General features: G+C 40.0%; 1 protein-coding gene across 1 annotated transcript in view; it reads right to left on the bottom strand.

The window, feature by feature from the left end:
* The window catches only part of LOC145393354 (uncharacterized), a 49,048-nt gene extending 32,030 nt beyond the window's left edge, over window positions 1–17,018 (bottom strand). Inside the window, exons 1-2 of the mRNA XM_080267453.1 lie at window positions 16,940–17,018; window positions 16,266–16,855 (exon numbers count right to left, since the gene is read on the bottom strand). Coding sequence (XP_080123579.1) covers window positions 16,266–16,855; window positions 16,940–17,018 — 669 coding nt within the window. The remainder of the gene's footprint in view (window positions 1–16,265; window positions 16,856–16,939) is intronic.
* Window positions 17,019–24,722: the final 7,704 nt, after the last annotated feature.

Below are 24,722 nucleotides of genomic sequence, written 5' to 3'. Positions count from 1 at the left end.
TTTCTATTTGTCATAAAAATGTTTCAAATATACAATAATGTGATAAATGTGATGGAATGTGGACTAATTGTTTACAAGAGAGGTCCGTGCACGTTGGAAAGACATACTCGGGAAGAAAGCACTACGGTGCAGATTTCTATACTGCCTGTTTTCTTCTCTCCATGGGAGCCATTCTCTCATCCACAATGCCCTCCTCCTCCCCCTCCTTTGTCTCCATGCAGAGGCTTCTTCCTCTTCCTGCAGGGTTAGGACTGCAACAGCCATTGCAAAAGTCTCAAGCTGGTTCACGTCCATTGTTGTTGTTGATAAACACATCGTCTGCTAGGGAGTTGGAAGTGACCTCCCAGTTGCGTGGAGTGAACTCAATAAAGAAGGTGGCCGTCGACGTCCACCGTGTGATAGGGTATGGACGTCCAAGCACAGTTTGGATGTCCATTTTATGCTGCACAAAACGTTCACGGGTCCCCTTGTGATACCCGCTTTAGTGACTGCGGTGACTTAGCACATCCCTTGTCAAAAAGTAGCATTCACTGTGGCTGGGCTGACTTCTACGTGTCAAGAAAGCTGAACCTTTTAGTACAAGGTCTTATCGTAGATGGATTAAACAAAAATATTGTCTGGAGGACGCAAGAATGACAATCATATTATTTTAAAGGGATATACACTATTTTTATCAATTTCACTACGAGAAGTCTTTCCTAAGTTTGAAAAAAAAATTGCCTGACGGTAGCAAGAAATTGATAAAACCTCATCGTATTCTTGTTAACCCATTGAGGCAAGGGTTAATGAGTCACACGCCCCTGAGGGGCATCATTAACCGATAAATCCACCAGACCACAGGGCATCGCGATTTACTGGTTATATAGTGAGTACCCGGCGTAGTAAATGGTTTTCTGAAGTACAGGAAACATTTGGCTCATCATTCATGAAGGTAACACCAAATCGAGTGTCATGAATGTAGCCACAAATCGAGGAAGTGGGATAGCCAGTCAGTTCGTAGCCTCATATAATCCCACTCACACTGGTTTACTGTATAAACCTTCCATTACCCCTGCAGCAGTTACACACCTTCCTCCTACAATTCCGCAAACGAGAGGTCACATTCTTGGTCACTTCAGCAGCCTCAGGACCTAGGCGATAAATCCGATGGGCAGCGATACAGAGGTCAGGAGAGGTTACCTCGAGTTGTACCGCCCCACTGCCGCGGCCCAGGGAGGTGGGAGGGGGAGGCGGGGTGGCGAAGGGAATAGGAGAGGGGGAGGCGGTGTGGCGTGGGGAATAGGGGAGGGGGAAGCGGGGTGGCATGGGGGATAGGGGAGGGGGAGTAGAGTGGAGAGTAGGGGAGAGGGGAGTAGAGTGGAGAGTAGGGGAGAGGGGAGGGAGTGGAAAGGCAAGGGGGAGGATGGGTGAAGGGAGGTCAAGACGGGGGCGATTTTTTATTTGGGATGGCTGATGGATGTATGACATTGTCTTGTGTATCCTCACTCGCCTTGTTCTGGAATTTCTTTTTGTGCCAGTCATAGATTATCATCATCATCGTCATCATCATCGTCATCATCATCATCATCACAACATTACCGCTATAATTCATTCACTATGGTCCCAAATTTTCATCTCTTTAAGGCTTGCTGCACATAGTTCAGAGACAGAACAAGACAATACTGTGGCTCTACATACCTTCTGTAACACTTCTTGGTGATTAGCATTATATTCTAGTCAATCTCTTGTCATAACTCGGCATTCAAGATGAAGGGATGACAATTTTAGGCCAAGGTATAGGGAAAAGATATAGTCGCAAATGCACCTTTTTCATTACCCCAAACCCAAATCGATTCGTAGTTTCGTGCCAGCCTAATATGGGGATGGATTCATTCTTTATTTCTGTCCTTCACCTACCAGGGAGATCAGATTCTGTTGTGAGCTGCATATGGACCAATACATATGAAAAAGACTGAGTCGAAAAACATGAAGAAGTGGAATAAAAAAGTATGGAAAATATATAGGAGAACCTATCACACGGTGTTGCGCAAAAATATACCGTACATCCATTTTGTCATATTAAATTTATGCCTTCAGATATCTTGGTAAAAATAAACTTTTATATTTATTCCTTATTCAAGCATTCAGAATTGTTGGTAAGGAATGCTCGACAAGGAATGAAACAGAAAGCAATGACAACAGTAAGAAGGATATATTCACCGTATCCCACCTTGGATTTTGCAGATGAAGTTCTCAGTTATATATATATATATATATATATATATATATATATATATATATATAGTTACAGAACAGAGAAAGATAATGTACACTTTAAGTGAGAATACTAAAAATCACTACTGTCCCGCAAAGTTCCAGGTTCAAAACAAAAGAGTTAGATAAAATTACAAGGTAAAGTTTAATGCACAAACTAACAACAAAACATTCAGGACTCATAAGGATAATGTAATGGCAAAAAACAGGTTAAATATATGGTTAACTGCAATAGCCTCTATTAACACGAAATTAGCAAGAGTAAATTTACCTAAATCAGCCCTGATAAAATGAAAATACACTGGGTAATGCTCAGTTAATGCAAGATAAATTATTACAGATACAAACTATTATTAATGATGGCTGACAATAAGAACCTTACATGAATTACAAAAACCTTACCAGGCCTACGAATTAACCTTATGCTACAGAGTACAAGAAAAAATGCAATAACAGTTATACTCAAATTACACAGCTGCTAGATGGTTGGAGACTTCCTGAGCACTCACAATAATAACAACTGTACAGGGGAGGACAGAGATGTGAACAAAATGAGGAGTAGATCTAAGTGGCAATAATGTAGAGACTGAGCTCATTATATAGGGGCCGGCAGAGCTTGATACAACTTGTAAGAAGGACGCACAAATGAAGCCATAGGGGACAAAGAGTTGACAATCCTGCTCTGAACAACAGAAAGGACGACTTACTCTACAATAACGGTTGAAGGGGGGACTGAGGTAGAACACGCTCGTGATCAAACATGCAGCATACTGTACGTTAGAATTACACAAAGGATGATGAAATCATAGGCTATGTAACACCTCCCCACAAAGAAAAAGAAAATTACAAAGGAAATTTCTTATTACTCTAAAACAATCTGTCTAAAGTCTAGATAAGCAATCTCCAATAACATTTTCTTTCCCCTTGACATGCTGTATGTCTAATGAATACTCCTGAAGAAGTAGACTCCATCTTGTCAATCTCTGATTTTTATCTTTAAACTTACTAAGGAATTTCAGTGGGTTATGATCGGTATAAATGACTATGGGGTCAAAACCAGAACACAAATAAAATGAAAAATGCTGTAAACCCAAAATCAAGGCCAAAAGCTCTTTCTCAATAGTTGAGTAGTTCTTTTGAGGTGGAGTGAACTTCTTACTGTAGTAAGATACAGGGTGTTCAATACCCTGATCATCCTCTTGCAGCAAAACAGCCCCAGCTCCTGTATCACTTGCATCAACAGCCATCTTAAAAGGTTTAGCAAAATTTGGAGTAGCGAGCACTGGCTGACTTAATAGGATAGCTTTAAGTTTGTTGAAAGAGGATTCACAGTTATCGGTCCAGACAAATTTAACTCCCTTTTTCAGTAGGTCTGTAAGTGGTGATACAAGAATTGAAAAGTTAAGAACAAATCTCCTGTAATAACCTACCATTCCCAAAAATCTTTGTAGCGCTTTCCTACTTTTAGGTCTGGGAAGATCACTTATAACCTGAACCTTAGCTCCTGGTGGTGCAACATGTCCATCACCAATTACTTACCCAAGGTACTGAACTTTAGCTTGACCAAACTCACACTTTGATAAATTAGCTACAAGATTAGCCTGAACCAAACGCTCAAGAAATTTACTGACATGGCATAGGTGATCTTTCCAGTTGTCACTGAAGATTAATACATCATCAATATAAACAACACACCCTGCCAAACCCTCTGTTACAACATTCATGAGCTTCTGAAATGTGGCTGGTGCATTCTTCATACCATATGGCATTACAGAACATGCAAAAGTCTTTCCTAGTGTTACAAAACATGAGATCTCCCTAGCACGTTCAGTCATAGGTACTTGCCAGTATCCCTTTAACAAATCAAACTTACTTATGCACCTAGCCTTTCCGATCTTGTCTACGCAATCTTCCACGCGAGGGAGAGGGTAAGTGTCTGTTTTGGTTATCTCATTAACACGTCTGTAGTCAATGCAAAGCCGCTGTGACCCCCCCTGGCTTAGGGACCAGAGTGACAGGAGAACTCCACTCGCTCTGACAGGGCTCAATCATCTTGTGGTCCAACAGGTAGTCAAGCTCCTTCTGGATGAGAGGAACTTTCACTAGGGTCACACGGTAAGGAGGCAGTTTAATTGGCTTTGCGTCTTCAACATCGACATCATGCATCAACACAGTGGTTCTTCCTGGAGTGGCAAGGAACACTTGCGGGTACTCCTGCAGTAATGCCGAAAACTCCTGCCTTTCCTCGGGAGCTAGATGAGAAAGCTTAGTCTGGAGATCATTCATGATATCAGGATTCTTCCCCAAACTATCACTCAAGCTCATACTTTTTTTTTTTTTTATGCGAGGAAGAAGGAACCAAAGGCCATGAGCCCGGAGTAACAGTTCCCTTCAAGAGAAAAACAAAATACAATAGAGAGCCAAATTCAAGATCTGATCATTTTGAGATGCCTGGACACACTGCGTATGAAAGACTGGAGATCATAGGCAGGAGGAAATACAGACAGAGGGAGACAGTTCCAGAGCTGACCTGTTGCATGAATGAAAGACTGGGAGTAACGGTTAACTCTTGCATTAGAGAGTTGGACAGAAAAGGGATGAGAGTTTGCTGCCAGACGGGTGCTACGCGCCCGTCGTAGAGGTGGAGGAATGCAAGCAGACAGTTCAGAGGAGCAGTGACCATTAAAGTAGCGATAGAAAAGAGATAAAGATGCAACAGTGCGGCGAAGAGACAGAGGTTGAAGGGAATCAGTAAGAGGAGGAGAGTTAATGAGACGTAAAGCCTTTGACTCCACCCTATTGAGAAGAGCTGTATGTGGGGAGCCTCCCCACACATGAGAGTTGTACTCCACACAGGGGCGGATAAAACCCCTGTATAGAGTCAACAATTGTGCAGGGGTAAAGAAAGAGCGGAGTCGGCTTAGCACACCCAATCTCTTGGAAGCAGATTTTACAAGAGATGTAATATGATCTTTCCAAGATAAGTCCCGAGTAAATGAAACCCCAAGCATGTTCAAGGATGATGCAGGATTAATCTGAATACTATTAAACATTAGTGGGTATACCTGTGGAAGATTTTGTCGGGTTGATAGGTGTAAGAACTGAGTCTTAGAAGCATTAAAGACAACCATATTATTTTTACCCCAGTCAGAGATATGAACCAAGTCAGACATTAGGTGTGCCATAGCCTCATCCCTTGTTTGTTGAAGTAACTGTTGAGATGGGCGTTGCGGGAACCGAATGGAAAGGTTAAGGGTGGAGTCATCAGCGTATGAGTGGATAGGGTTAGATGTACAGCTTAGAAGATCATTGATGAATAAAAGGAAGAGAGTTGGTGATAGGACAGAGCCCTGAGGAACACCACTGTTGATAGATCTAGGAGAAGAACGATGGCCGTCTACGACAGCAGCTATAGAACGACCAGAAAGGAAGCTAGCAATGAAGGCACAGATAGAAGGATAGAAACCGTAGGAGGGCAGTTTGGATATTAAAGATTTGTGCCAGACTCGATCGAAAGCCTTTGAGATGTCAAGTGCAATGGCAAAGCTTTCGCCGAAGTCCCGAAAGGAGGATGACCAGGAGTCTGAAAGGTAGGTGAGAAGATCGCCAGTGGAGCGTCCCTGACGGAACCCATACTGACGATCGGAAAGAAGGTTGTGATAGGAAAGATGCCTTAAAATTTTTTTATTAAGAATTGACTCGAAAACTTTTGAAATACAGGACGTTAAAGCAATTGGACGATAGTTGGAGGGTTGGGAGTGGTCACCCTTCTTTGGGACTGGCTGAATGAGAGCAAACTTCCAGCAAGAAGGAAAGGTACAAGTTGACAGACAAAGGCGAAATAGTTTGCCTAGGCAGACTCGGGTGGAACAGCTACAGTGCAGACTGGATTATTTTCGTCCCGCCTGTGATATAACTTTAGCATGCTGATGTGACATAGTTGCTTGTTCTTTCTACGATCTGGTGTGGCGATGACATAGTTGACATCACTGAGTTTCTTCTCCACGAAATAAGGACCACTAAACTTGGCTTGAAGAGGTTGCCCATGCACTGGTAGCAGAATCAAAACCTGATCTCCTGGCTGAAAGTGGCGTAACTTGGACTTCTTATCATACCAAGTCTTCATCTTCTCCTGAGCAGCTCCTAAATTCTCTCTCGCCAGCTGTAAAGCAGTGGACAGCCGTTCTTTGAACTTCATCACATACTCCAGCAGGTTGACGCCATCTTCCTCCGACAGCCAGCATTCCTTGAGTAGCTTAAGGGGTCCACTTACTTCTTGGCCAAACAGTAGTTCAAAAGGTGAGAAGCCCAGTGATTCATTTGGAGATTCTCTTGCGGCAAACACAACGAATGGAAGACCTTTATCCCAGTCTTTCTGATGTTCCAAACAGTATTTCTTGGGCATCGATTTGAGTGTTTGATGATATCTCTCCAACGCTCCTTGGGTCTGGGGATGGTAAGCTGAAGACGTGATCTGGGTGATGCCCAACTCTTTCAGAGACTGCTTGAAAACATTTGACATGAAATTACTTCCCCGGTCTGACTGTACCTCCTTGGGCAGACCAAACTTTGTGAAGAACCCTAGCATTTCCTTAACCATGTTCTTTGCTGAGATATTTCTAAGTGGAATGGCTTCAGGATAACGAGTAGCCATATCAATCAGGGTCAACACATAAGAAAATCCTGAAGAAGTCTTAGGAAGAGGGCCCACAATATCCACCAACACACGGGTGAATGGCGCCTGAAACGGAGGAATGAGAACTAGAGGTGCAGCCTTTTCGGTCTGATTACACTTCCCCACAACTTGACAGGTGTGACAAGACTTACAATACCAGGAAACATCCCTGAAGATACCTGGCCAGTAGAAGTGTTTCAAAATGCGTACCACAGTCTTCCTCACTCCAAGGTGTCCTGCCAAACTGGAATCATGAGCCACTCTAATGATATCCTGCCTACAAACACGAGGGATGACAACTTGATGTACAACCTCCCATTCACAGTCGGCTGATGCTGTTGGGGGTCTCCACTTCCTCATAAGTACTCCTGACTTTACATAATAACAAGTAGAAGCACCGGCTGACTCTTCTTCACTGTAAGCAGAGTTAGCTAGACCTTTCAACTCAGGGTCAGCAACCTGCAACTCAACCAACTCTTGACGAGACAAATTATCAACACTACGGGGTACTGCCTCATCTGGTGAGTGGTCCAAATTAGCAAGAAAAGTGTCAGCTAGGATAACATCATCATCATCATTATCCTCTAAATCACCAGTAACTTTAGACTTAGACCTAGTGACAGCACATGCAGGGAACACATCAGGGACATCACAATTCTGGGACACAGCCACTGGCTCACTAGGCAACTGAGGAGCTGGACACACTTGACTTCCACCAATATCATTTCCAAGTAAGAAAGTTACGCCTGACATTGGGAGTGTCTCAACCAACCCAACCATAACGGAACCATTAACAAAACCAGACTCTAAATTCACTCTGCACAGAGGGACAGAAAAGTAATTATTCCCTACACCTTGTAAGATTACAGTTTCATCAGAGGAATTAACATTAGAGCCTAGAACACTGGTCAGCATAAGGGATTGGCAAGCACCTGTATCACGATATATTTTAACTGATTTCCTGTCATTACTGTCCAGAGGACTGACAAAACCATCAGACAGGAAATTAGCACATGAACTCTTGAGAGTGTCACCCACGTTACTGCTCAAAAGAGGAGCTCCATCATGAGAATTTAAGTTACCCCTCAAAGCAGGTTCAGTTAACTCAGTTAAAGAATTCTGGGAACTCTCAAGAGTGGACACTAGACCAATTGACTGAATATTTAAAGACTCCTTTTTGTTCACATCACGCTGTCTCCTGAAACATTTCTCCGTAGCTTACTACAATAAGTACATTTACGTTTCTGAAATCTAGAGGTGAAGCTGGTATTTACTTCCTGAGAAACATCATCTTTATTCCCTTTCCTGTTACCTGTACTTGAATAGAGGCAACGTACTTACTCTCAGCTTTCCCTTTTTCTCTAGAATATCTCTTGTGAGTGAGAACATATTCATCAGCTAAAACTGCAGCATCAGACAAATTATCTATTCTTCTCTCATCAAGATATAGGCTTACATCTTTATAAATACACCTCTTGAAGTCCTGCAGTAAAATCATCTGCTTAAATTTACCAAAATCAGAATCCACATTCTTAGAATTTAACCACTGCTCTAACAGATCTTCTTTGATTTTTGCATACTCAACATGGGATTGCTTATCTTGCTTGTAAGTTGTCCTAAATTTTACTCTGTAAGCTTCAGGAACAAGCTCATAGGCCTTAAGAATCGAGCTCTTAACTACATCATAATTATCAGATTGATCCTGAGGCAAAGATGCATAAGTTACTTGAGCTTTACCGGTGAGAACAGTTTGAAGGAGTACTGGCCAATACTGTTTGGGCCAATTAAAACCTGTAGCTACCCTCTCAAGCAACTGAAAATACTTTGTTAAATCAGATTCACTAAAAGGAGGGACAAGTTTAACATTTTTAGCCACATCAAAATCATCAGAGCTAGATGATCCAGTTCCACCTTGTTTCATGCGATACTCATGGTCTGCCTGAATCCTAGCAATTTCAACTTGTGCCTCAGCCTCCTTAGCACGAGCCTGAAACTCAGCCTCCTTAGCATGAGACTCCGCCTCCTTAGCCTGAGACTCAGCCTCCTTAGCACGTGCTTGAAACTCAGCTTCCTTCACACGAGCCTCCTGCAGGGCTAGCTGTAACTTAGCTATTTCAATCTGCGTTTGCTCATTTGGAGGAGTTACATTAAACAAGCTTTTATTAATCATGCCAACAATTTGATCTTTAGAATAATGAGAGTGAACTGCAATTCCCAATTGTTGAGCAACAAGCTTAAGTTCATTCTTTGTTCTGTTTTCTACATCCAACACTGTTTGCACATTTGACAAAAAATCTTTGGCTTCATCAAGCGTAGTAATAGTAGACATCATGAATAAATCACAGTCACAAAATATCAAGCAATATCCTTATGATAATATCCTGAATATCCTGATATGAGGTCGCCAAATTTATGTTACGGAACAGAGAATGATAATGTACACTTTAAGTGAGAATACTAAAAATCACTACTGTCCCGTAAAGTTCCAGGTTCAAAACAAAAGAGTTAGATAAAATTACAAGTTAAAGTTTAATGCACAAACTAAGAACAAAACATTCAGGACTCATAAGGATAATGTAATGGCAAAAAACAGGTTAAATATATGGTTAACTGCAATAGCCTCTATTAACACGAAATTAGCAAGAGTAAATTTACCTAAGTCAGCCCTGATAAATTGAAAATACACTGGGTAATGCTCAGTTAATGCAAGATAAATTATTACAGATACAAACTATTATTAATGATGGCTGACAATAAGAACCTTACATGAATTACAAAAACCTTACCAGGCCTACGAATTAACCTTATGCTACACAGTACAAGAAAAAATGCAATAACAGTGATACTCAAATTACACAGCTTCTAGATGGTTGGAGACTTCCTGAGCACTCACAATAATAACAACTGTACAGGGGAGGACAGAGATGTGAACAAAATGAGGAGTAGATCTAAGTGGCAATAATGTAGAGACTGAGCTCATTATATAGGGGCCGGCAGAGCTTGATACAACTTGTAAGAAGGACGCGCAAATGAAGCCATAGGGGACAAAGAGTTGACAATCCTGCTCTGAACAACAGAAAGGACGACTTTACTATAACGGTAGAAGGGGGGACTGAGGTAGAACAAGCTCGTGATCAAACATGCAGCATACTGTACGTTAGAATTACACAAAGGATGATGAAATCATAGGCTATGTAACAATATATATATATATATATATATATATATATATATATATATATATATATATATATATATATATATATATATATATATATATATATATATATAAGGCAGGAAATACAAGAGCAGAGGGAATGGGTTGCATCCTCTTTAGTTTTCTTCATTTCCCCGATAAAATCAGGTGTGCCAATTCTGCCGCGTCTGGATCACTGATTTCCGTTCTCTGTACCATTTTTGCACTTTATCTTAACCAGGAAAGTATAGTTTACGTTAAGGTCATTTTGATAGCATCTGGTTAGTTTGTTAGTTACGCTAATCTGTTAGGTTAGGAGAGATTAGGTTAGGATAGGATAGGATGGTTGTTATGCTGGTGTAAAATAATTAGAAAATGGAAAAATGATCATCCCGAGAAAATCAAACTTAGCTCTCGGGGCAAAAATGGTATACAGAACGGAATCTTCGGCCAGATCCGGGTGTAAATGATAAGAATCTTGGCTCATATAATCAAGATCTGGCCCGAATCGTAAATTGGAAATGGAGTTCCTTCTCCAGTTTTTAAGAACTTCCTTTTTCCCTTGTTTTTTTTTTTCTTTTTTCGTTACAAGCCTCTAATTTTTCTGCCCTTTTCTGTTTTTTTTTTCTTTTTTGCAGTGCTGTTGTTCTTGCTTTTGCGGTAAATGAAACCTTAATCATTTGATATCAAATAAGAGAAATATTAGCAGTGATGGAAGGGAGTTATGGTAGCTCTGACCTATTTTTATTTTTTTTTCATTTTCTTTTTCTTTCCCATAAAACTACAGTAACTGTTAAAATTCTGACCTAAACTCAACGATACTAGAGTTCAGTCAGGTTAATTAGCCGGAGATTTTTGTTCTCTTGTAGCTTATGTTTTAGTTTAGAGGTAGAATTAAACAGTACTACTCGTATGGCTCTGTATAATTTTAATGACACTTCTTTGTACTTAGCATTGTATTTTAATCTTAATCTAGTGTTATAGCTCAGCACTGAAGACGTCAGTGAGGAACCTTGTTTAACAGTGCAATAAGGTTGCTTTTTGTTTGCCACTTCTTACATCTCCTCTCTCTCTCTCTCTCTCTCTCTCTCTCTCTCTCTCTAAGGTAATCAGTGAGCTCCTCCCCCTTTTTTCAGCAAATACACATCACACTGCCTTAAGCCTTCGGTAACACTTAGCCAATTACCACCCCTATCTCGCTCTATCATAATGCCCTTTATGTTGTTCTCACGTTGGATGATTGTTACGTATTTGTGATCATTTTTCTTATACTTTTGTGTTTGTTTAATCATCTTCCATTCGTCCCTATTCAGTGAGGAAATGCAAAAATAAAGTGTCCAGCATTTCCTTCGGTGAATTTAAGCAATAATGAGTTAATATTTAAAAATTTACAACTAAAGTGGCACTGTTTCTTTTTACTATAATGGAGTATTTGTTCATGATTTCACATTTCAAAGATATTTTTATGTCTTCCTGTAATTTCAAGTTTGTTTATATTTCATTCTTATTAAAAAAAATTTCTATAGATGCACTTCAAAGATACCTGAGAGATACTAACTTCGTGGACTATTAAGTTAAAACATAGGCAACGCTACTCTGTTGCAACCGTTCATCTGACCAAACACATACCCCCCACCTCCCTGCACACCTAACCAAGAGCATAACGGCCCTCACCCCCCTCACCCCTCTATACAACACAGAGACAAAAACTTTTAAAAAATCAGTAGCATATCCATGGTAACAATGAAGTTATGAGCAGATGTGATGAAGTTATGACCAGTGTTTTTTTTTTTTCTTTTTTCAATTCGGCAGCCAATTTTACTATTACATAGTAGGTACAGTCATGAAACTTCATACATAATTATTCATATAATCATTTATCATGTACAATATCTGTACAATATGATTTATCCAATTTTTCTGGTTGATGCCAATGGATTTTCCCTTCCACTGGGAAACCTCCCGAGGCGAACAATATTAAAACTCAGCTGCCAGAATGTGTATAATTTTTCATTTGACTGTTGCCAAAATGATATCATTCAGCTCAAGCAAGACGCGTACCTAGTCCCGAGGTAGGTTTTGGAAGAAAACCATATTCGTAAAAAGAGATTTGTGGGCGAGGTAGTGGAGTACATAGTAGTAGATGATGTATGGAATCCGATGGAAATAAAGGAAAGTGATTAGCTGATACAAAAAATACATGTTAATGACTTGTATTATAAGATGAATAAATGAAAAATAATATTTTATGTCGAACGAATTAACCGAGTCTGCAAAAGCTTTCCATTCCAGAGACAACTGTGCATGACTGCCAGAGATAAGATACTCTTAACACGAAATGCTTAGACACACAACTATTCATGTATCCAACAGGTCAGCTCTGGAACTGTCTGGCTCTGTCTTTATTTCCTACTGCCTATGATCTCCAGTCACTCAGATGCGATATGTCAAGGCATCTCGAAATGAACGAATCTTGAATCTGGGTCTCTGTTTTTATTGTTTTTTTTTTTTCCCCTGGAGGGAACAATCTTGTCGTTTTTTGGCCTTTGATTCCTTCCTCCTTGCATAAAACACACACACACACACACACACACACACACACACACACACACACACACACACACACACACACACACACACACTATAAGGCAAAGTAAGACAGGTACAAAAATGGACATAATTTATTACACCAACGTCATAAGTAAAATAAAATAGTAACTCCCTTATCCCCGTACCTTACACTATACATTATATCTTACACTGTAGGATTCAAGGTAACGAAGACTTAAAGAAATAATAATACTAATAATACTACTAATAATAATAATAATAATTTAATAAACAAAAAAAAAACTAATACAACAAATCGGTGTACCAGTATATAAAGAGTTAACATAGATCATTGCATATTAACTTGCAGTTTCATTACAGAACAACAAATCTCTATTAGTTTTTCATTTAAGCTGTACAGTTATTACCTTAGCTGGCATGAACATAAAAATGTTTTTTTTTCTTTTTTAATCGTTACAGCTCATTGTCCGATGAGCACGGCACAGGTGTTTGACTAGATTAACCTACCGTATACTAGAAGAAGTAAGAGAAGGAGGGGGGGGAGGAGGAGAGGAGGAAGCGGACGAGGAGCTTGGCTTGTGTAAAATTCACTAGGCATCACTTCGTTGATATTAATACAGTGTGTGGTAAATTTGGAATGACGGAGATGATAAGCAATATACGTAACAATGTATAAACCAAAGCTGTATTGTGATGGTAATGTTATTAATCAGGTTAATTGATAATGGTGGCAATAATAATGAAATAAAAATGTTATGTTTTAGTAATCATTATCATCACCGTCCCAGCCATAATTCCCACCTAATAAACGGGGTGAAGTAGAATCCAAGAAGTGTTAAATGATATAATAGTAATAGTGGACTTTTATATACTTACATGGTTCATTATACTTGGCATTTTGTTGATGGTTCTATTTTTCTCTTTTCTGAATTCTACCCATGGAATTTATTACAGTGGCTGGAAACAAGGTTGAGACAATAAGAGTAAAGATAGATATATTTTTAGTACATCAGTCTTCAGTTAAAATATACAGTAAGAATGATAGTAAATAATGATTATAAAAATAACCTTCATTCTCACGAACAGTCATGGTGACTAGCAAAGAGTAATGATAAGAAATAACTTATCAGTTGTAAAAAAAACAAAATTAGTAAACAAATATAGGCTACAATAGCAAGAAAAGTGAATAAAATAATAGTAATAACGGCAGTTGTTAGTTAAATGAACAAAAAGAAAATTTAGAAGTGGCATACGATGACAGTCTTTCAAACAAATAAATAATCACTTACATGAAACCGACAATACAAATAACTGTCCAGAAGAAGAATTATAGATTATTTGATTAATAATAATAATAATAATAATAGCAGGCGAAGAAATAAAAAAATAAGGGCTCATTTAGCATGCAGTATTCCAGTCATCTTTCAGTTCAGTCAGGAATGTTATCCCACACAGAACGAATAGCTGGTACTTTCAGTTCTAAAATTACTGCTTAAATTATTACATGTACTACAATCGCGGGAATCTACTTTTCACCAGTTTATATATATATATATATATATATATATATATATATATATATATATATATATATATATATATATATATATATATATATATATATATCTTTACCAAGTCTCTTAAGTGAGAATTAGGACTGGATTAATGATGATAATGGTGGTGATAAGGGGGAGAAAGAGAAGATGATGATGATGTTGATGATGGCGTGTTTATAATGCATCAAATACTTTGGGTGTAGAACAGTAACGGTACCAGGCTATCACTGTTTCCTCGAGGCTTGGCTACAGTAGTCCAACCTAACACTTCATTGATTTGTTCCTGTTAACTACAGGCGATTTTATTTAGGTAAAGGAAGTTCTCTTGCAGTGAAAGGGTTACTAAAGACTGTATCTAACCTCCATTCGATAAGCTTCTCTTAAGATGAATAAAATCGTCTAAAGTTGGAATGAATGAAGTCATAAACATGTTCTCGGGATGCAGGGATTATGTTAAAAAACAGAGGAATGGCACTACCCAACACGTGTTAAAAGAGCGAATTAATAATCTGAAGCACATCTTAGTGGGAATGTTTTTGTCTGCTGGGCTAGAGCGGAATGTTCTGGAGGTGTGAATGGTGAGTCAGTGGAGGCTTGGCACATTTTTGCTTGGCATTCTGGTGATAATTCTACTTTTTTTTTTTTTTTTTTTTTTTTTTTTTTTACACAATTCCTGCTGCTGGATCCTGCTGTCTTTATATTATGGCATAAACTGCGTTAAGGTACGATAGTGACGATGATGATGATTTGTTTAAGACGACAGAAATATGGTATCACTACATGGACTTCACTTATTTAGCACAGTACATAATAATGGTCCTGAACGATCTATCTACCTATCTATCTATCTATCTTCTTTATATTAAAATGTCTGTTAAATTTAAACATCAGTATAACTTAGTCTGTGAATTTACCGTAAATTATTTTCTAATTAGCCGCGTGAACTGAGAGACAAAAACGTATATTACAAGGAGTGTGAGAAGCGTAGTATTAACCTTCATAGGACAGAAAGCAACTCTTAAGTTGAGGAAAAATCTTATGGTTTTAGCGAAAATAAAGAAATTGGCATTTTTCACGCCTTTCGTCCCTTCACTACAATATCGTCCATTTTTACGTTATTTTTGCTACCAGTGGGCAATTTCATTCAACTTAAAAATAAACTCATAGTAGAGAAGTGGATAATAAAGATATAAGTAACCCCTCCAGTTCGTAAAGTCCCTCCTTAGCTGAATAAAAGCCTCTGAATGTATACAGATTATGCAAGACGTCTGTGACTGGAAGAGGTTAAAACTGTACGAAGAAATTTTATGGACGACTACATCAAGGGTTCTCAATGTTTACTCTTCTCTCCTAAGGGCTGGGTGCCTCTTCTTTTCCTTTGTATTCTCTCTCTCTCTCTCTCTCTCTCTCTCTCTCTCTCTCTCTCTCTCTCTCTCTCTCATCAGTGTTCATACTTTTGTCTTTTGTATTACATAAACTTCTCCTTTTACTGTTCTTTCTCCTCATCTCATTCTTCACTCCTTTTCCGAATTTTTAAGTCTAGTGTTTCTTTCCCCTTTGCCCCCTGTTTCTCATTTTTACTCTTCCACTTCCCTATTTACTCTTTGTTTCCTTTCTTTTCCTTCTCAGTGGTCAATCTCGTCTCCCTTTCCACTGTCGGTGCTCACTTTCTTTTTCCTTGTTCTTCCTTCTCGGTGGTCTCTCCTTTTCAGCCACTTCCAGTGTTTCCTTGCCATGTTATTCCTACAAATTCAAGAAGTTATGGGATTGGAAGGCCGGGGGAAGTGAGGGTGCCATATCTAGCACCACACCGTCAGCATGCTCATTATTTTCCTACCTCGTCTACCACAACATAATCTGCACTGCATCACCCACCACCATTGTACCACTATATCCACCACACCACCACCTCTTCACACCCACACCACAGCGTCACCACAACAGCATTACAGCATTACCAGCACACCACGACAGGTGTGGTGTGTCATCCCAATGTGACGACTTGCTTATGTACCTGAATGTGTGTATGTGCAAGATCTGACCAAGTACCTCTGTGGGGTTCGGACCCCCCCAACAGCGGCGCCACTGCCTCGCTTTCTGATACCGGTGCCAGGCCCGCCAAGCCCCCCAGGTTGTCCCCCAGTACAATGGCATCAGTGCACAGTAGGGTGAGCAGGTCGGAGTCCTGAGGGACTGGAGGGCCACTCTCACCCTGCCCCTCCTTGGATGGGGGTGCCAAGGGACTGTCCGGGCTCCACGGAACGTTGCCGTAGTGTAGTGCTTCCTGCAGGGACCTAATGTAGGCTGACGCCAGCCGCAGTGTGATGATCTTAGTCATGTCAGCTGCGGCGCAGCGACTCACCACCCACGCTGGCAAGGCACATCGCAGGGACTCAAAGGCATGGTTAATCTGTCGCATGCGGTACCGCTCGCGTGCATTGGCTGTTTTCCTGCGGTACCGGGACAGTGGTGGCGGTCTTGACTTGCTGTGCTGCAGAGAGTCCTGCTGTAGCGACCACTTGCTGTCGCAGCGGCGGCGACCTCGCAGCGCCCGTGGCCGCAGCTGGTACTTGCCGCCGCGCACGCCAGATGCAGGGCTGGGGGCTGTAGCATCATTCTTATTGTTGCTGTTGTTATTATTATCATTGTTGTTGTTGTTGTTGTTAGTGCCCATAGGGTCTTCCCTACCTCTCTGCCCCTGCCCTTGCCAGTGTCCCTGGCCCTGCTCATTCTCCTCTCCTTGGCCCTCCTGCTGAATCCTGGCCATGGTGCTGGGCCTCACGCACACCACAAACCATGACACAGCAATAACATCACAGACACCACTGCTATCGCAGTCTTTCTCTCGAACTGTAGTCACACTCTTACGACAGGTGCCTAGCGTCGGCCGATCATCGTGCTGGATGTGTCCTCTTTCCTATCCATAGTCTTACTTTTCTCTGTTCTTGCTTTCTAATGTTACTGGGTCCTTATGTTTGTTTGTTATAGTCCTGTTTTATTATGCACTCTTCCTTATGCGCTTGTATTCTTGTCAGCCCTCAACACACGTCCTCCTACTGCTGCTGAGTCTTGTAGGCAAAGACACTCCTTCTGTAGTGGTATGTCCGTGTACGCCGGACATAGAGCAGAGCAGAGTAGAGCATTTTTTTTTTTTTTTTTTCCCGGCCTATCAACCATTGGGGCCGAAGCCCCTGGTTATTAAGGCCGTGTATATATTAATATATATATTTATATATATATATATAAATATATATATATATATATATATATATATATATATATATATATTGTTACATAGCCTATGATTTCATCATCCTTTGTGTAATTTTAACGCACAGTTGCTGCATGTTTGATCACGAGCGTGTTCTGCCTCAGTCCCCCCCTTCTACCGTTATAGTAGAGTAAGTCGACATTTCTGTTATTCAGTGCGGGATTGTCATCTCTTTGTCCCCATGGCTTCATTTGCGCATCCTTATTACAAGTTGTATCAAGCTCTCCTGGCCCCTATATAATGAGCTCAGTCTCTGCATCATTGCCACTTAGATCTGCTCCTCATTTTGTTCACATCTCTGTCCTCCCCTGTACAGATATTATTATTGTGAGTGCTCAAGAAATCTCCAACCATCTAGCAGCTGTGTGTAATTTGAGTATAACTGTTGTTGCATTTTTCTTGTACTGTATAGCATAAGTTTAATTTGTAGGCCTAGTGAAGTTTTGTAATTCATGTAGGGTTCTTTATGTCAGTCATTTTTGATAATAGTTTGTATCTGTAATTATTTATCTGGCATTCACTGAGTATTATCTGGTATCTCATTTTATCAGGGCTGACTTAGATAAATTTACTCTTGCTAATTTCGTGTTAATAGAGGCTATTGCAGTTAACCATATATTTAACCTGTTTTTGCCATTACATTATCCTTATGAGTCCTGAATGTTTTGTTGTTAATTTAAGCATTAAACTTTAACTTGTAATTTTACCTAACTCTTTTGTTTTGAACCTAGAACTTTACGGGACAGTAGTGATTTTTAGCATTCTCACTTAAAGTGTACGTTATCTTTCTCTGTTCCGTAACATAAATTTGGCGACCTCATATCAGGATATTCAGGATATTATCATAAGGATATTGTTTGATATTTTGTGACTGATATATTCATGATGGCTACTATTTCTACACTTGATGAAGCCAAAGATTTTTTGTCAAATGTGCAAACAGTGTGTGATATAGAAAACAGAACAAAGAATGAACTTAAGCTTGTTCCTCAACAATTGGGAATTGCTGTTCGCTCTCATCATTCTAAAGATCAAATTGTTGACATGATTAATGAAAGCTTGTTTAATGTAACTCCTCCAAATGAGCAAACGCAGATTGAATTAGCTAAGTTACAGCTAGCCCTGCAGGAGGCCCGTGCTAAGGAGGCCGAGGCACAAGTTGAAATTGCTAGGATTCAGGCAGACCATGAGTATCGCATGAAACAAGGTGGAACTGTATCATCTAGTTCTGATGATTTTGATGTGGCTAAAAATGTTAAACTTGTCCCTCCTTTTAATGAACCTGATTTAACAAAGTATTTTCAGTTGTTTGAGAGGGTAGCTACAGGTTTTAATTGGCCTAAGGAGTATTGGCCAGTACTCCTTCAAACTGTTCTCACCGGTAAAGCTCAAGTAACTTATGCATCTTTGCCTCAGGATCAATCTGATAATTATGATGTAGTTAAGAGCTTGATTCTTAAGGCCTATGAGTTTGTTCCTGAGGCCTATAGAGTAAAATTTAGGACAACTTACAAGCAAGATAAGCAATCCCATGTTGAGTATGCAAAAATCAAAGAAGTTTTGTTAGAGCAGTGGTTAAATTCTAAGAATGTGGATTCTGATTTTGGTAAATTTAAGCAGATGATTTTGCTGGAGGATTTCAAGAGGTGTATTTATAAAGATGTAAGCCTATATCTTGATGAGAAAAGAATAGATAATTTGTCTGATGCTGCAGTTTTAGCTGATGAGTATGTTCTCACTCACAAGAGATATTCTAGAGAAAAAGGGAAAGCTGAGAGTAAGTACGTTGCCTCTACTCAGAGTACAAGTAACAGGAAAGAGAATAAGGATGATGTTTCTCAGGAAGTAAATACCAGCTTCACCTCTAGATTTCAGAAAAGTAAATGTACTTATTGTAGTAAGCTTGGTCATACTACGGAGAGATGTTTCAGGAGACAGCGTGATGTGAACAAAAAGGAGTCTTTAAATATTCAGTCAATTGGTCTAGTGTCCACTCTTGAGAGTTCCCAGAATTCTTTAACTGAGTTAACTGAACCTGCTTTGAGGGGTAACTTAAATTCTCATGATGGAGCTCCTCTTTTGAGCAGTAACGTGGGTGACACTCTCAAGAGTTCATGTGCTAATTTCCTGTCTGATGGTTTTGTCAGTCCTCTGGACAGTAATGACAGGAAATCAGTTAAAATATATCGTGATACAGGTGCCTGCCAATCCCTTATGCTGACCAGTGTTCTAGGCTCTAATGTTAATTCCTCTGATGAAAGTGTAATCTTACAAGGTATAGGGAATAATTACTTCTCTGTCCCTCTGTGCAGAGTGAATTTAGAGTCTGGTTTTGTTAATGGTTCCGTTATGGTTGGGTTGGTTGAGACACTCCCAATGTCAGGTGTAACTTTCTTACTTGGAAATGATATTGGTGGAAGTCAAGTGTGTCCAGCTCCTCAGTTGTCTAGTGAGCCAGTGGCTGCGGCCCAGGATTGTGATGTCCCTGATGTGTTCCCTGCATGTGCTGTCACTAGGGCTAAGTCTAAAGTTACTGGTGATTTAGAGGATAATGATGATGATGATGTTATCCTAGCTGACACTTTTCTTGCTAATTTGGACCACTCACCAGATGAGGCAGTACCCCGTAGTGTTGATAATTTGTCTCGTCAAGAGTTGGTTGAGTTGCAGGTTGCTGACCCTGAGTTGAAAGGTCTAGCTAACTCTGCTTGCAGTGAGGAAGAGTCAGCCGGTGCTTCTACTTGTTATTATGTAAAGTCAGGAGTACTTATGAGGAAGTGGAGACCCCCAACAGCATCAGCCGACTGTGAATGGGAGGTTGTACATCAAGTTGTCATCCCTCGTGTTTGTAGGCAGGATATCATTAGAGTGGCTCGTGATTCCAGTTTGGCAGGACACCTTGGAGTGAGGAAGACTGTGGCACGCATTTTGAAACACTTCTACTGGCCAGGTATCTTCAGGGATGTTTCCTGGTATTGTAAGTCTTGTCACACCTGTCAAGTTGTGGGGAAGTGTAATCAGACCGAAAAGGTTGCACCTCTAGTTCCCATTCCTCCTTTTGAGGCGCCTTTCACCCGTGTGTTGGTGGATATTGTGGGCCCTCTTCCTAAGACTTCTTCAGGATTTTCTTATGTGTTGACCCTGATTGATATGGCTACTCGTTATCCTGAAGCCATTCCACTTAGAAACATCTCAGCAAAGAACATGGTTAAGGAAATGCTAGGGTTCTTCACAAAGTTTGGTCTGCCCAAGGAGGTACAGTCAGACCGGGGAAGTAATTTCATGTCAAATGTTTTCAAGCAGTCTCTGAAAGGGTTGGGCATCACCCAGATCACGTCTTCAGCTTACCATCCCCAGACCCAAGGAGCGTTGGAGAGATATCATCAAACACTCAAATCGATGCTCAAGAAATACTGTTTGGAACATCAGAAAGACTGGGATAAAGGTCTTCCATTCGTTGTGTTTGCCGCAAGAGAATCTCCAAATGAATCACTGGGCTTCTCACCTTTTGAACTACTGTTTGGCCATGAAGTAAGAGGACCCCTTCAGCTACTCAAGGAATGCTGGCTGTCGGAGGAAGATGACGTCAACCTGCTGGAGTATGTGATGAAGTTCAAAGAACGGCTGTCCACTGCTTTACAGCTGGCGAGAGAGAATTTAGGAGCTGCTCAGGAGAAGATGAAGACTTGGTATGATAAGAAGTCCAGGTTACGCCACTTTCAGCCAGGAGATCAGGTTTTGATTCTGCTACCAGTTCATGGGCAACCTCTTCAAGCCAAGTTTAGTGGTCCTTATTTCGTGGAGAAGAAACTCAGTGATGTCAACTATGTCATCGCCACACCAGACCGTAGAAAGAGCAAGCAACTATGTCACATCAACATGCTAAAGTTATATCACAGGCGGGACGAAAATAATCCAGTCTGCACTGTAGCTGTTCCACCTGAGTCTGCAAGTGAAGCTCTCCCATGCAGTATGAGCCTGAGTGATAGTTTGGGGAAGAATCCTGATATCATGAATGATCTCCAGACTAAGCTTTCTTATCTACCACCCAAGGAAAGGCAGGAGTTTTCAGCATTACTGCAGGAGTACCCGCAAGTGTTCCGTGCCACTCCAGGAAGAACCACTGTGTTGATGCATGATGTCGATGTTGGAGACGCAAAGCCAATCAAATTGCCTCCTTACCGTGTGAACCCAGTGAAAGTTCCTCTCATCCAGAAGGAGCTTGGCTACCTGTTGGACCACAAGATGATTGAGCCCTGTCAGAGCGAGTGGAGTTCTCCTGTCACTCTAGTCCCTAAGCCAGGTGGGTCACAGAGGCTTTGCATCGACTACAGACGTGTTAATCAGATAACTAAAACAGACACTTACCCTCTCCCTCGTGTGGAAGATTGCATAGACAAGATCGGAAAGGCTAGGTACATAAGTAAGTTTGATTTGTTAAAGGGATACTGGCAAGTACCTATGACTGAACGTGCTAGGGAGATCTCATATTTTGTAACACTAGGAAAGGCTTTTGCATGTTCTGTAATGCCGTATGGTATGAAGAATGCACCAGCCACATTTCAGAAGCTCATGAATGTTGTAACAGAGGGTTTGGCAGGGTGTGTTGTTTATATTGATGATGTATTAATCTTCAGTGACAACTGGAAAGATCACCTATGCCATGTCAGTAAATTTCTTGACCGTTTAGTTCATGCTAATCTTGTAGCTAATTTATCAAAGTGTGAGTTTGGTCAAGCTAAAGTTCAGTACCTTGGGTATGTAATTGGTGATGGACATGTTGCACCACCAGGAGCTAAGGTTCAGGTTATAAGTGATCTTCCCAGACCTAAAAGTAGGAAAGAGCTACAAAGATTTTTGGGAATGGTAGGTTATTACAGGAGATTTGTTCTTAACTTTTCTATTCTTGTATCACCACTTACAGACCTACTGAAAAAGGGAGTTGAATCTGTCTGGACCGATAACTGTGAATCCTCTTTCAACAAACTTAAAGCTATTCTATTAAGTCAGCCAGTGCTCGCTACTCCAAATTTTGCTAAGCCTTTTAAGATGGCTGTTGATGCAAGTGATACAGGAGCTGGGGCTGTTTTGCTGCAAGAGGATGATCAGGGTATTGAACATCCTGTATCTTATTACAGTAAGAAGTTCACTCCACCTGAAAAGAACTACTCAACTATTGAGAAAGAGCTTTTGGCCTTGATTTTGGGTTTACAGCATTTTTCATTTTATTTGTGTTCTGGTTTTGACCCCATATTCATTTATACCGATCATAACCCACTGAAATTCCTTAGTAAGTTTAAAGATAAAAATCAGAGATTGACAAGATGGAGTCTACTTCTTCAGGAGTATTCATTAGACATACAACATGTCAAGGGGAAAGAAAATGTTATTGCAGATTGCTTATCTAGACTTTAGACAGATTGTTTTAGAGTAATAAGAAATTTCCTTTGTAAATTTCTTTTTTCTTTGTGGGGAGGTGTTACATAGCCTATGATTTCATCATCCTTTGTGTAATTTTAACGCACAGTTGCTGCATGTTTGATCACGAGCGTGTTCTGCCTCAGTCCCCCCCTTCTACCGTTATAGTAGAGTAAGTCGACATTTCTGTTATTCAGTGCGGGATTGTCATCTCTTTGTCCCCATGGCTTCATTTGCGCATCCTTATTACAAGTTGTATCAAGCTCTCCTGGCCCCTATATAATGAGCTCAGTCTCTGCATCATTGCCACTTAGATCTGCTCCTCATTTTGTTCACATCTCTGTCCTCCCCTGTACAGATATTATTATTGTGAGTGCTCAAGAAATCTCCAACCATCTAGCAGCTGTGTGTAATTTGAGTATAACTGTTGTTGCATTTTTTCTTGTACTGTATAGCATAAGTTTAATTTGTAGGCCTAGTGAAGTTTTGTAATTCATGTAGGGTTCTTTATGTCAGTCATTTTAGATAATAGTTTGTATCTGTAATTATTTATCTGGCATTCACTGAGTATTATCTGGTATCTCATTTTATCAGGGCTGACTTAGATAAATTTACTCTTGCTAATTTCGTGTTAATAGAGGCTATTGCAGTTAACCATATATTTAACCTGTTTTTGCCATTACATTATCCTTATGAGTCCTGAATGTTTTGTTGTTAATTTAAGCATTAAACTTTAACTTGTAATTTTACCTAACTCTTTTGTTTTGAACCTGGAACTTTACGGGACAGTAGTGATTTTTAGCATTCTCACTTAAAGTGTACGTTATCTTTCTCAGTTCCGTAACAATATATATATATATATATATATATATATACATTTAAACATATATACATATATACACAAACATACATATATATACATACATACACACACACACACACACACACACACACACACACACACACACACACACACACTTCCATGCATACATACAGACACACTTTCATGCAAACGTACATATATATATAATAATTTTAATCTTATTTATTTATTTATTTTTTTTGTATTTTTATTTTTTTAATTTTTTCTTGTTTTTTTATTTTTTATACCTTATATTATAAAGGAAAACTAATCTAAAGACCCTAAAACTAATCACCTAACAGACAAATCGCTAACCTATACTAAATCCTTCAGAGACAAATAGCTAGACCTACACTAATGGTAAAAATACCTCGACTAACAGAACATCATCGACTGCAGATATGTAATGCCTTTCTACATTACATACCTGCACTCATCATCTGGTGACTGTCAGTCGAGGCACAACCTAATATAGGGGACATCAATATATGAAAGGGAACCAGACGAGTCAGGAACATTTCCATATACGTCAGCTGTCGTCCCTAATTAGAATAACTTAAGCAAGATAATATAATGTATTTACATAATTTGTACAAAAAGTGAAGAACCTCACCCAGCAGACCACCATCGACTGCAAGTGCCCAATACCTTCCTATATTGCACACTTGCACTCATCATCTGGTGACTGTCAGGCGCGGAACTTGGCTTAATGTAGGGGACATCTATATTAGAAATAGGTCGGTGGGAGGAGGAACTATTTAAAATATGTCAACTGTCAACCCTAATTAATATTACAATATATACATATTTACTCTTCATAAAAACCATAACCACGCAGTAAAAAAGTCACATCACTCTGATCAGTCCGGTCTCTCTCAAGAAAGCCATCAATTTATCAGTCATAACAATGTCCCCATCAC

This window comes from Coenobita brevimanus, chromosome 24 (assembly GCF_032717465.1).
Source record: "Coenobita brevimanus isolate Jiangsu-jjx chromosome 24, ASM3271746v2, whole genome shotgun sequence".
NCBI lineage: Eukaryota > Metazoa > Arthropoda > Malacostraca > Decapoda > Coenobitidae > Coenobita > Coenobita brevimanus.
This window is presented reverse-complemented; position numbering and strand designations above follow the sequence as displayed.